Consider the following 12996-nt stretch of genomic DNA (forward strand, 5'->3'; position numbering starts at 1 on the left):
TAGTCTTTTAGTTAGAAAGTTAAGTTAGAAAAGTCAACCGGAAGTTGACTTATGAGTAAATGAATGCGGATGTAGATTTTTATGATTCAGTTAGCTTCGTTGGGTGATTTTAGACTTAGGAGTGTGTCCGGAATATGAATTGGAGGTCCGTGGTAGAATTAGGTTTGAATTGGCGAAAGTTAGAAATTTGGCGATTTTGGTCGGTAGTGGAAAATTAGGTATCGGGGTCGAAATAAAATTTCAAAAGTTGGAGTAGGTTTGTAATGTCATTTTTGACGTGTGTGCAAAATTTGAGGTCATTCGGACGTGGTTTCATAGGTTTCGGCGTCGTTGACAAATTTTAGAAGTTCTTAGGCTTGAATTCGAGGTTGATTCAGTATTTTGGTGTTGTTTTGGGTATTTCGAAGGTTCGACTAAGTTCGGGTAGTGGTATATAACTTGTTTGAATTATTGGTTGAGGTCCCGAGGGGCTCGGGATGATTTCAAACGGGTATCGGGAGTTTGAAAGTTGGAAAATGCAGCTGGAGCTGCTTTTTTGGTGTGGCCGTACCTGCGGATGGGGAGCCGCAGGTGCGTAGGAGACTCGTAGATGCATAGATGGAGGCCTGGGGCTTAGTCTCAAATGCGAAGAGAGGATCGCACCTGCGAGCCCGTAGGTGCGAGGAATATGCCGCAAGTGCGAAGCCTGATCGGTTAAGTGGAATGCGCAGGTGCGGAAGAGAGGATCGCACCTGCGAGCCCGCAGGTGCGAAGGGGCAGCCGTAGATGCGAAGCTAGGCGTTTAAGTGGCTTTCGCAGATGCGCACCTGGGACCGCAGATGCGAGTCCGCAGGTGCGAGAAAGGGTCCGCAGGTGCGGAATCCCTGGGGCAGAACCTATATAAGTTGCACTTCGTGAATTTTTGCCTTTTTTCCACCATTGTTGAACGGTTTTGAGCTTTGGGGCATTGTTTTTAAAGGAAGAATCACGAGACACCAGTGAGGTAAGTCGCTTGGGTTTAATTACACACATTTATGATGTATTTCCACTGATTTGTCATGAAATTAGTAGGGGTTTAGGGTGAAATTGAGGGAGTTAGGGTTTGAGTTTTGGAGAGTTTTAAGTTAGGATTTCAGGGACGAAACGGAGTCCGATTTTGGCGAATTTTATATGGTTAGACTCGGGTGAGGACGAGGTTTGTTATTCTGCCATTTTTGACTGGTTTCTAGAAATGGGCCTGGGGGCCGGGTTTTGGCCGATTTCGGATGTTTTTGCCTATTTATGTAGTTTTTATTGTGAAATTCGATTCTTTAGCATATGTTGATAGTAGTATTCTAATTTTGGTTAGATTAGGAGCTTTTGGAGACCGAGTTCAGAGACGAAGGCATCCTAGAGTAGGATTTTACGCTGTTAAGGTAAGTAACAGTTTTAACTCTAGCTTTGAGGGTATAAACCCGAAGATTTAACATCACGTGATTGTTTGGAAGTGATACCCATGCTTGGTGACGGGTGTGTGGGTGTGAACCGTGAGGGATTGAGACTTGGTTCGTCCCGTGAGGCCTAATGGCTATTATCTGTGGTTATGTGTTTATTTGTTGTTGAACTTGTTTGCCTTCATGTTAGAAATCATGCTTAGGCTTTATTCATATTCACATTATTTACACTCAGTCATAGATATTATTGTACATGTTTACCTCAGTCCCTATTATTTTGCTGATATGCTGTGATACTTGATATAGGCCGTGTTTCCCTTATTTGTTGATGATGGTGAGGCTAGAGAGGTACATGACTGAGTGAGGCCGAGGGCCTGTTGTGTGGTATTTGATTGAGGCACGTGAGTTATTCGTGCAGCACGTGAGTTATTCGTGCGGATCCAGGTATTGATACCATAGCGCGCGAGTTGTCTGCGTAGTTAATGAGTTGACCGTGCGGATCCAGGGATTGATATTATGGCACATGAGTTGTCCGTGCAGCACGTGAGTTGTCCGTGCTTAGCGCTTGGGCTTTGGGAGCCCCTCCGGAGTCTGTACACACCCCCAGTGAGCGCATGTACCTGTTGAGTGTTGAATGCTGAGGGCCGAGTGCTGAGTGATGGAGTGACATTGCTATGAGGTTGCATTTACTTTTGTTGTTGCTGCATTTACCTGTTACTTTCTTTGTGGCATTTGTTGGTTTGTATGGAATTTACCTGTTTATTGTAAATTGTGAAAATAAATAATTGGACTGTTTTGCTTAGCTCGTCACTACTACTCAGTTCCTTAGTTATTTCTGTTACTACTGAGTCGGTTGTACTCATGCTACACCCTGTACTTTATGTGTAGATCCAGGTGAGTTGGAGCGCGGCGATCATTGAGTTCAGGCCGGCTATCGTTGGAGACTGCAAGGTAGCTGCTAGCGTCTGTAGGACCTTGTTACTCCTTTTATCATTTCTTCTTTTGGACTGTATTGGCAGTTAGACATTTTTATTTCTTAATTCATAGATTTAGACGCTCATGACTTAGTGATACCCCGATGCTTGGGGCTCGTTTCCGTATTTTCTATAATTATATTTAGAGTTGATTTAGTTTATGAAAAATTCAAATGCTGGAAATATTTTATTAAATTCTTATAATCAATTTAGTAGTAGTATTTTGGGAAATAGGCTTGCCTTGTAACACGATAGGCGCCATCACGACCATGGTTAGATTTTAGGTCGTTACAATTAACTTATACTAATAGACTACTCATTTTCTTCCTATGAAATCTTATAGGTGATATTATTGCACAATAATCTAATTTTTAATGGATAAATCTTGGATTGAAATGCCAAGGAACACACCAGAGTATTTGCTTGGTTTGAATCAATTTCTAGATTTTACATTTAACAATGGAGCTATAGGAGATAAAATAAAATGTCTATGTCCTAAATGTGGTTCTAGGAAGTGGCAGACTAGAAATATATTGTTTGATCAATTGATCGACAAGCCGTTCCCTAGAAACTATGTCACTTGGATTATGCATGGGGAAATGAATGTATTGCATAATTCTGGAAATATAGAGGCCACTCAAGATGCACCACCCATTGAAAATCCTATAGAATTATTGATTAATGAAGCATTCGGGGGCTTAAGGCATGAGGGTGTTGATGTAGGTCCATCACAAGTAGTCGGAGAAGAAGAAATGATACATGATATGCCCACTTCAAATAACAAAGATTTTTTTGAGTTGCTTAGAGATGGACGTCAAGAATTATATGAAGGGTCTAAGTACTCAAAGTTCGAATTTTTGTTAAAGCTTTATCACATAAAGTGTTTGTCTGTGTTAAGTGACAAGGGAATGACTATGATACTAGATCTACTCAGAGATGCATTTTAAATTTGCAAAGATTCCTCATTCTTTTTATGAAGCCAAGAAGACCATCAGTAAGATGTGTCGTGATTATATCAAGATAGATGCTTGTCCAAATGCTTACATATTATACTGGGAGGATGATGTTAATGCAGAAGCATGCAAGTATTGTCACACTTCTAGATGGAAGCCCGAGAAGGAGAGCAGTAAAGACCATGAACCAACTACAAGTAAGAAACAAAAGAAGAAGAAAAAGAAGAAGCCTGCAAAACTTTTGCTCTACTTTCCATTAAAACCAAGATTACAAAAATTATTCATGTGCTTTAAGATTGTAGAGCATATGAGATGGCATTCAGAGGATGGTAACAAAGATGGAACCATAAGACACCCTAGAGATGGTGAGGCATGGAAGAGGTTTAATACAACTTTTCCTGTATTTGCTTCCGATCCTCGAAATGTTTGATTAGGCCTGGCTAGTGATGGGTTCAATCCTTTTGGGATAATGAATACTAATTATAGAAATTGGCCTATAGTTTTGGTTCCATATAACCTTCCTCCTTGGTTGTGTATGAAGCAACCAAATTTTATCCTCTTAATGATAATTCCAGGTCCACGTACGGTAGGGAATAATATAGATGTATATGTACAACCCCTTATTAAGGAGTTGAATGAGTTGTGGAGTGAAGGTGTGGACACTTTTGATTCATCAAAGGATGAAATGTTTAGAATGCGAGCAACTCTTATGTGGACAGTTAGCGACTTTCCTGGACTTGATATCTTATCTAGTTGGAATACGCATACTGGTCTTGCATTCCCCACTTATAATTTTGACGCAGATTCTTGTCGACTTGGTCATAGTAGAAAGTGGTGTTTTATTGGCCATCATCGGTTTTTGGGAAGAAATCATAAATTTAGAATGATGAGATATCGTTTTGATGGAAATGTTGAAGAGAGGACCCCTCTAAAGAAGTTATCAGCATCATACCTTTTGCAACAAGTAAAATATATCAATGTCATATTTGGAAGACAAGCAAAATTGAATGAAACAAAGAAAAGAAATAGGAAAAAGAGTGTTGGAGAAGGTGTAACTCAACAATGGAGAAAAAACATATTCTTTGATCTTCCATATTGGGAATCTAACTCATTGTGCCATAATTTAGATGTTATGCATATTGAAAAGAATGTATTTGATAATATTATATACTCTTTGCTAAATGATAAAGGAAAATCAAAGGATCATGTTAAGGCTCGAAGAGATCTACAAGATATGGGTATAAGGCGTGATCTTTGACCGGATGAGAATGATGAATGTCGTCTTGGTGCATTTACAATTCCAAAGTAGAAGAAACTGGCCTTCCTAAAGACTTTAAAGAATATCTCAGTGCCAGATGGTTATTCAAGTAATATATCTCGTTGTATTTATTTGGATCAAAAAAGGATATTTGGATTAAAAAGTCATGATTGTCACATCCTTATGGAAAAACTGTTACCAATAGCAATCCGCAATGTACTTCCAAACCAGGTTGTTGCAACGTTGGTAGAGTTTTCCTCCCTTTTTAGGTATCTTTGTCTGAAAATCTTAAGCCTCTCAGACCTAGAAAAGCTACAAAATCGGATTGTGGAAACTCTTTGCCATCTAGAGATGTTATTCCCTCCATTATTTTTTACTGTAATGGTTCATCTAACTGTTCATCTAGTGGATAAAGTAATACAAGGTGGCCCGGTACATTATCGGTGGATATATTTTGTTGAAAGGTAAAATATTTCTTATTCAAAATGATTTTAATAGATCTTGTAATAGTATTTCAATGTAAATGTTTCTTCTAACACTTTATTATTTTGGTTATAGATTATTAGGTCATTTCAAGTCCCTTGTAGGAAATAAATCACAGCCAGAAGGTTCTATAGCTGAAGGTTACATAGTTGAAGAAGCTCCAACTATTTATTCTCGTTATTTTGAGGGAATTGAGTCAAAGTTAAATCGACCTAAATGTGTAAACGATGAACCAAATCATAATGAGGCTTCCGAAGTGTCATCTATGTTCCCTAAATAAGGTAAACCCGTTGGAGGCTCCACAATAGAACCATTGACTCTTTTGGAGAAAACTCAAGCTCATCGATATGTGTTACTTAATTGCGCAACAGTAAAGACATTTATTGAGTAAAAAAATTGATTTGATTTGATTTATAAGAAATATTTAGAGTAATTGGATTAAAATTGATGCATATAACACCTTTGTAGTGAATTTAGATATCACATCAGAAGAAGTAGAGGCCGCTGACTTTCACCAACAGAGGTAAAAAGGAGAGTTAGTAAAGAGTTCCCTGATTGGTTTCCTAAGCGAGTGAGTGAACGATATTTAAGATGTTTCCTAATTAGTTTCCTAAGCTTTCTTGTATCAATTTGTAATTTCTAACAGAAATATGTTGTTTATTTAGATTATGAATCCAGATATAGCAGACACTATCTCTGATAATATCAAGTTCTTAACACAAGGTCCAGCACAAGATGCAAGAAGATTCAGTGCTTATAACATTAATGGATTCAATTTTCGGACTTTGTCGAGAGAAAAAGGATTAAAAACTCAAAATAGTGGAGTTTTTCTTGTCTCTGACACTTCGTGTGTTGCATCTAGTGCAGATAGATATGCAAGACAAGCATACCTGCCATATTATGGGAAGTTGAAAGATATTATTGAGCTTAATTATTATGGTCGGTTCACGGTTGCTCTCTTTAAATGCAGTGGGCTGATACTACTCTAATAGAGGGTTCAAAATAGATATTTGGAAGTTTAATTGTGTCAACTTCTCTAAATTGATCCACTTTGGTGATCGTGAGGATGATGATCCATATATTGAAGCATCTCAAACAAATATGGTCTACTATATTGATGATGAAACTGATAAAGGATGGAGTGTCGTTGTACATCTAAAGCCAAGAGATTTGTTTGATATGGGAGAGGTTGATGAAGAAGAAATATACGAGAATGAGCCATACCGACAACAAAAATTTGGACATTTTTTTGATGTCGATTACAAGAATATCCAAATTGCAATAGAGGAGCATATGACTAAATAGATATAATAAAATATCCAAATTGCAATTACAACAAGAATTTGGACAATCGTTTTTTGCTTGCTTAGGATATTTGATTAGTATTTTTTTCTTCAAAACTTACTATCTTTTGGCTAAGAAAGTGATATTTATTCTTTATGAAAATTTTATGATTGTTTGTTTCTCGGGTTTTGCGTAGAATTCAGTAAGTGTTTGATAAACTATTATAATGTGGATCTAACATGTTCAAATATTTCTTTGAATGTATATATTTTAACCATATTGGATTCTTATTTTTTATATTTCTCAGTTACTACTGTTTTCATGAGCTATATTTTGTTAAGTTGGTATTGTATGAGAAAGAGGTAAGGCAGAAGCATTGCTGATGAAAATTTAGAAGCCATTTTCTGGACTGAAATATTGTTCGAGAGAAAAAGGAAGAGTGTGAGATGATGATGTTGTGATTTATAAAGAAGCGCTTTTTATAGGTGTTATATGAAGCTGAAATATAGTAGTGAGGATCTGTATTAATGAGAGGAATATGGGCAACTAGAGCAAAGGTCAGCTGGAATTCTTTGTTTAATCACAATTATTAGGAAGAAGAATAATTGTTTGCGTGTGGGGTTCTGTATTTTTCAATGAAAATAAGACCTAATTTTCATTTACACATCCGAACATGACTATTTTGAAATTGCCATTAGGATACAGCTATTGTGAAATACAGAAGGGCATGTGAGTATGTGACTGTGTGAATTCCTTGGTTTTCAGAGTACTACTTCTAGGACTTCTTTTTTTACTTCTTAGATCTGATGGTTATCAAGGTTATGAGCATGATATAATACCAGCTATGAGAAAGAGAACTTTAGTAAATTTATGTGTATATCTTAAATTAAATTCCGACTTGCACACCATTCTTTTATCTTGAAGTTTGTGAATTTTCTTTGCATTGCTTATTAAATTCATTCATTATTGAATTGCAGATATGCCAAGGTTCAAGCGTTTGCTGAAAAAGTAAAATTCAGATTAGTCACAAGGTACTGAATCAACACCTTCTTTTCTTCAATCAACACCATACATGCCAACACATCCGACCACTCCAATTTTGGCCACAACACATCTGGCTCCACTTTTTCAGCCCACATCGTAGGTGGCTCCAACATTTCAGCCGGCATCATGGCCATCTCAATCAGTTCACTCAACATCCCATCCAGCTCAAATGGATCAGGCCGCATCACAGCCGGCACCGGCAGTTTACCCTGCATCACAGCCATCTCGGTGAGTTCACTCGACTCCAACAGATCAGGACTCATCACAGCCAGGTGCAACAGTTCAGGCCTCATCTAGAAAGCGTTTAGGGAGCCATTGGACTATAGAAACAATAGGTAAATACTTTTGACTATTAGTACATATTCAGCAGCCCCGTCTAAGTCCCTTCAAGCTAAGGCAACAGTCATTGAACTCATCGATCTAATACTTATGTAAGGACTTAAAGTTGCCACCTGCATAAAAGAAACCACGGTTAAAAAATACTAAAGATTAAAAAGGGAGTCTAATCAACTTTGCCATAAAATTGTGAGAATCAACGATGAAGGCCTTGAAAGATTCTTGATGGAGTAACAAGAGTAGTAGTATGCTCATCAGTGAAGGAGGTGACAGTTATCTACATTTGGATTAATTATTTTCAGCTTCCCTTATATTATCACAACTACTCAGTAGCAGTAGTACTCAAACTAAACTTCTTTTTCTTAGTGGAATTTTTTCTTGAGTGCAACACTGCATTTTGCTCATTTTGTTGAGCGACTTCACAGCAATTAGTTACAAATAAAAAGTTTGAACTCATTGTTTGGTTATATGATTCTTTGAGTTCATTGACAATATTCATCAAGGTTTTGTTATTACTATTCTCTTCCTTTTGTTTGGGCTTGGACTTGATGTGCTTTGCATAGTTCATTCTTTCACACGTAGCAAAAATAAATTGCATTAGATTTCTTTGACCTTACAATATTTGGTTGATTTTCCATGCTATATAGTAGGTAAAAGTTACAGTTTTTGGGAATTAATTAGGGAAAGATATTAGGAGAAGGGATTCACCAGGTAAGCTGTGGGTGAGCTCAGTTTCTCTGAAATAGAGGCTGGAGATATCAGTTTCCGGCAACTCATTGGACCTTTGTTTAGGATACTACTGCTGAAATTTATACTACTGCTGAAAGCAAATTGACTGTATCATACTACTGCTGACATCTATTATAGTGTAGCCAAAAATTTCATGACTGCCAATTACAGTTTCATGACTGCCAATTAATGTAGTGTAGCCAAAAGTTTTTATTTTTGGATTCAGCTGATCTCTTTTGTTATACAAATTCAGAACAAAATATCAAGAAACTCAAAGTAAAAGTTAACGAAGTGCTAAATTTAACATGTGAAGAACGTATTGTGGTTGATTTTGATTGCCTTGATGAACCATTTGGAGATGCACACGGCCTTCTTTCAGGCTTTTGTGAAATTTTAGCATGTGTCATGCTTTATTTCCTATCCACTGTGAGAAATGGTGGAGTTTACCTATCTCATACTTCAATCAATCGCGTCTTCGATCAAATTATAAAGGTATAAGCTCTACATTCTTAGAACTATATCACTGTTCTTTTTAGGAGAAAGACAACTATATCTCTATTTTGTCTTTGAAATATAGCTCTACATTCTTAGAACTAATAGGATCAGGAGCATTCCGTAAATGAACAAAATTATTGTTGCATATAAAAGTGCTATCAACTCCTGGAAAATGGATCATCAAAGATTTGCTAACATACAAAAAGGTATGAAGTAGGCTTGACAATTCACTATCAAGGCTTGTTGTTTATATTCTTGACCAAAATATTATATACTCTGCTCTGACATTTCATCAGGTCTACTCAAGACTTTGGCAGAACATAGTAAGACTTACCGTTTTGCTTAAGAAGCTAGTTAATTAATGACTGCTCTGCCATTAGAATCCACAAATCATGATACTTGGTTTAACCTTGGATGCTTTTACTGATTGATGCACCATTTACCTTTTTCTTTCTTAAATGGAGATCAGCCATAACTTTTTGTTGATCAAGAATCACAAGTTCAGTAAAGAGTACACCTTAACACTTTGCTATAAACAAGAGAATCTTACAAGAACAGAGACAAAAAAAAACAAATAGACCAGACCTTTTGTTGTACAAAAACCACAAGGACATGCTAACTAATGTTTTATTCTTGAAGCCCAAGTTCTTCTTTAGGACAACCGAGTCAGTTGCACGATAACATGTGTATAAATCTATTGGAAAGAAATGGGCTGCAAATAGGCTCAACTTGTAGAGTGTATCTGAAGACCCACTTAAAAGTAGAGCTGAGATTATTGATAATGTGCCAGATGGAATTCCGCTGGATCAATGGATTTCTTTTATTGATTACCAATATAAAGATTAAATAAAAGTACTCATGTAACTGCTTCTACTAGTCTTTATAATTATATTATTGTTTGTTCTTCTAATTGAGTTTCAAGTATATTTTTATAAGGAAATGAGTAAAAAAATGCTGAAAATAGAAAAAAACAGACGATTCCACACACAGGTAATTCCAAAGCCAACGCTACGAGAAGGGCTAAAATGGTGAGTAAATTAACTTACTATGTAATTAGTTCTAAGTAGTAACTAATTCTGATTTGATTTTTTTATTTATAGATAGCTAAGACTGGACAAATGCCTGGACAAGCACAAATATACATTGCCACTCATAAGAATGAAGATGGGGTATATGTTAATGAAGAAGCAAAAGAAATATGCGTAAGTTTGTTTGAATTCTTAGCTTATCTTAAATGTGATGGCTGATGCTATTTTCATTTGGTTGTTTCATTTTGAAAATTTTAGAAAACTTGTGATATGAACTTTGAATAGCGGCAATTACGAATATGAAATTTAGTTGTAGCAGTTTAAATGTTTTGAAATTTAATTTTGACAGTTCAAACTTCTTACCACTAATATGTGCAAATGGCATATTTTGATGAATAATGCTTGTAGAACGATTCCAAGTTAGCTTGAGCGATAACTTGATTAGACGTTCATCTTATTCAGCAACCACTAGATTTTGTGATTAGGCATTTATTTTTCACGAACATATTGTGTTCAAGTCAAGTTAAATATTACCATTGCGTCTTTCTTATTTGTTGGTCCCTTCCAGATCCAGATCAAATCGAATTTTGACACTAGACAAATGCATCCCTGTTGGCTTAGTTGTGACAATGAGTTTTGTTTGTATAGGAAAAAATTGAGTTAGCTTTGAGCCAAAGCACCATAGACGAGACTCAAATTTTGCCAAATGAGGCCATTGGTAAGGTGCTAGGAAAAGAGCACTCTGGAAGGGTGAGGTGTTTGGGATTAGGCTCTGTCCCTAGTAGAGTTTTTAAACAAGTAAGACCCCGTTTTGGTGGTACAAGTTCTTCAAGTACTGAAGGTTCATGTTCGTCCCAATGTCAACATAACCATAATCAAATGATGAATGCTCACAATCATATGATGAAGGCTTTCAAGGCATATATGATAATGAAAGAAGGGACTATACTAGAACAGTTTGCGGGATTCTTTGCTTCTCCTTCGACGGTTTCTCCTACAACGGTAAGTAAAGTTATTCAATATTTTTTTCTAGTCCTACAATGTGTGCACAAGTCTAACACCAGTTTCTTGTGAATCTATAAGTACAACTAGCCCTGTTGTTGCATCTGCTATTGTTGCACTTATTTACTTACAGTATTTAGTAGAACCTAGAGTTACTGCAATTTCTGATTCTGGCATAATTTTTATACTTTATTTTTTTATGCAGCCAAGTGATGCGGACAGTAGACCCCTTTCGCCAATGGACGCAAGAAGATTATGCGGTGATAGTAATTCTAGTGGCAACCGTTAATTTCATTGTAATTATCTTAGATAATTAATTGTGACGATGTAATTGTATGGTTGAAGCGGATGTTAGAATGTTGGAGTGAATGTTTTGTGTTTAAAATAAATTTTGAGTGATGCTACTTAATGTTGATAATTTATTTTTAAAGACTAATGATATTTTATGATAACGTTTTGTGATTTATGATATGTTATCGATTTCTTTTAACTTTAAAAAATATTTTTTTTGCTTTGATTATGATTTACAGCTTAATTAGTAATTTTGTCAATAATATATGAATTAAAAAATTTAATAAATTCTTGAGGTTATGACTAATAGGAGCTTTAAATATAAGCTAATAAAAAAGAATAAAAATTATATTGCGGAGGTTTAAAACCGCCGAAATTCATAACTGAAAATTATTTTAAATAGATTTAAGTTTTAGATCTGTGGGGGTCAACCGCCGCGAAGTAACCTCCGCTACTTAGTTCTGGCGGTTAGTAAAAAACTACCGCAAATCGATTGCGATGACTCTTATTGTGGGGGTTTTAACGACGGCCACAACAACATATTACGGAGATTTTAAACCACCGCAAACCTTAAAAATAACCCCCGCAATTAGGCCTTTTTTGTAGTGCGGTCTTTGGAAAAGTGCCATAATTTTTTCGCACTTCTCAAGAAGAAGAATAACTTTGAGTGGACACCGGAATGCCAACAGGTTTTGAAGGATCTTAAAAGGTATCTGTCAAGTCCTCTGTTATTGTCAAAATCGGAGGAAGGTGAACAACTACTAATCTACTTAGCAGTTTCGGAGGTTGCGGTAAGTACTGTTTTAGTCCGTGAGAATGAAGGTATGCAATCTCCTATTTATTACATTAGTAAAATTTTAACGGGAGTAGAAACTCACTACCCACATCTGAAAAAATTGGCCTTAGCCCTCGTAATCACCGCTCGAAAGCTAAGGCCTTATTTCCAGTGTTACCCAAGGGGGTCAACTATATAGAAGATCTTTCCAAGGCCCATTGGCCCGATGTTTGGGAGCCTTCGAAGCTAATTATGTTATACGAGAAGTCCACAAAGGAATCTGCGGAAATCACTCAGGCGCAGATTCCTTAGTATTAAATCTAATTAGGGCAAGATACTATTGGCCCGGGATGGAACACAACGCCAAAGCATATGTCCAATAATGTTATAAATGTCAACGCTATGCACTGTTGGTACATCAACCGGCAGAGCCATTGAACTCAGTTTTTGTCACCATGACCGTTCATGAAGTGGGGAATGGATATTGTCGGATCAGTGCCACCGGCCCCCAGTAAGGTAATATTTCTTTTGATTTTAACTGACTATTTTTTTAAGTGGGTTGAAGCAGGTCCTTATCAGAAAATTGGTAAACGAGAAGTGGTAGAATTCTTGTGGGAAAATATAATTTGCAAATTTGGTATACCAAAAGAGATAGCCTGTGACAACAGGCCACAATTCATAGGTGCAAAGGTCACGAAGTTCATTGAAGACTTGAAAATCAAAAGGATCACATCATTGCCTTATCATCTGAGTGAAAACGATCAAGCGATTCAACAATCAAAGTCATTATATAAAATCTCAAAAAGCGATTGGAAGCAGCTAAATGGCCCGAAAAAGCTACCAGGTGTACTATGGGTGTACCGAACAACGACCAAATCGAGCACGGGAGAGACTCCTTTCTCTCTTGTGTACGGAGCAAAAGCCCTGATCCC

At 36.7% G+C, this 12996-nt stretch overlaps 1 protein-coding gene across 1 annotated transcript; it reads left to right on the top strand.

The window, feature by feature from the left end:
• Positions 1–9919: 9919 nt before the first annotated feature.
• LOC108945270 (uncharacterized) lies at positions 9920–11346 on the top strand. The gene is made up of 4 exons (XM_070190896.1): positions 9920–9958; positions 10069–10170; positions 10645–10998; positions 11204–11346. The coding sequence occupies exons 1-4, from the start codon at positions 9920–9922 to the stop codon at positions 11285–11287; spliced, it is 579 nt and encodes a 192-aa protein (XP_070046997.1). The 3' UTR covers positions 11288–11346.
• Positions 11347–12996: the final 1650 nt, after the last annotated feature.

Source organism: Nicotiana tomentosiformis, chromosome 12 (assembly GCF_000390325.3).
Source record: "Nicotiana tomentosiformis chromosome 12, ASM39032v3, whole genome shotgun sequence".
NCBI classification, from domain to species: Eukaryota; Viridiplantae; Streptophyta; class Magnoliopsida; order Solanales; family Solanaceae; genus Nicotiana; species Nicotiana tomentosiformis.

What these genes read in the sequence shown, in the direction of transcription:
- LOC108945270 (XM_070190896.1), top strand. Translation starts at nt 9,920, where the DNA reads ATGCTGAAAATAGAAAAAAACAGACGATTCCACACACAG. An exon ending in ACAGACGATTCCACACACAG is followed by an intron (nt 9,959 to 10,068) that starts GTAATTCCAAAG and finishes TTTTATTTATAG; the next exon opens with ATAGCTAAGACTGGACAAAT. An exon ending in CGACGGTTTCTCCTACAACG is followed by an intron (nt 10,999 to 11,203) that starts GTAAGTAAAGTT and finishes TTTTTTATGCAG; the next exon opens with CCAAGTGATGCGGACAGTAG.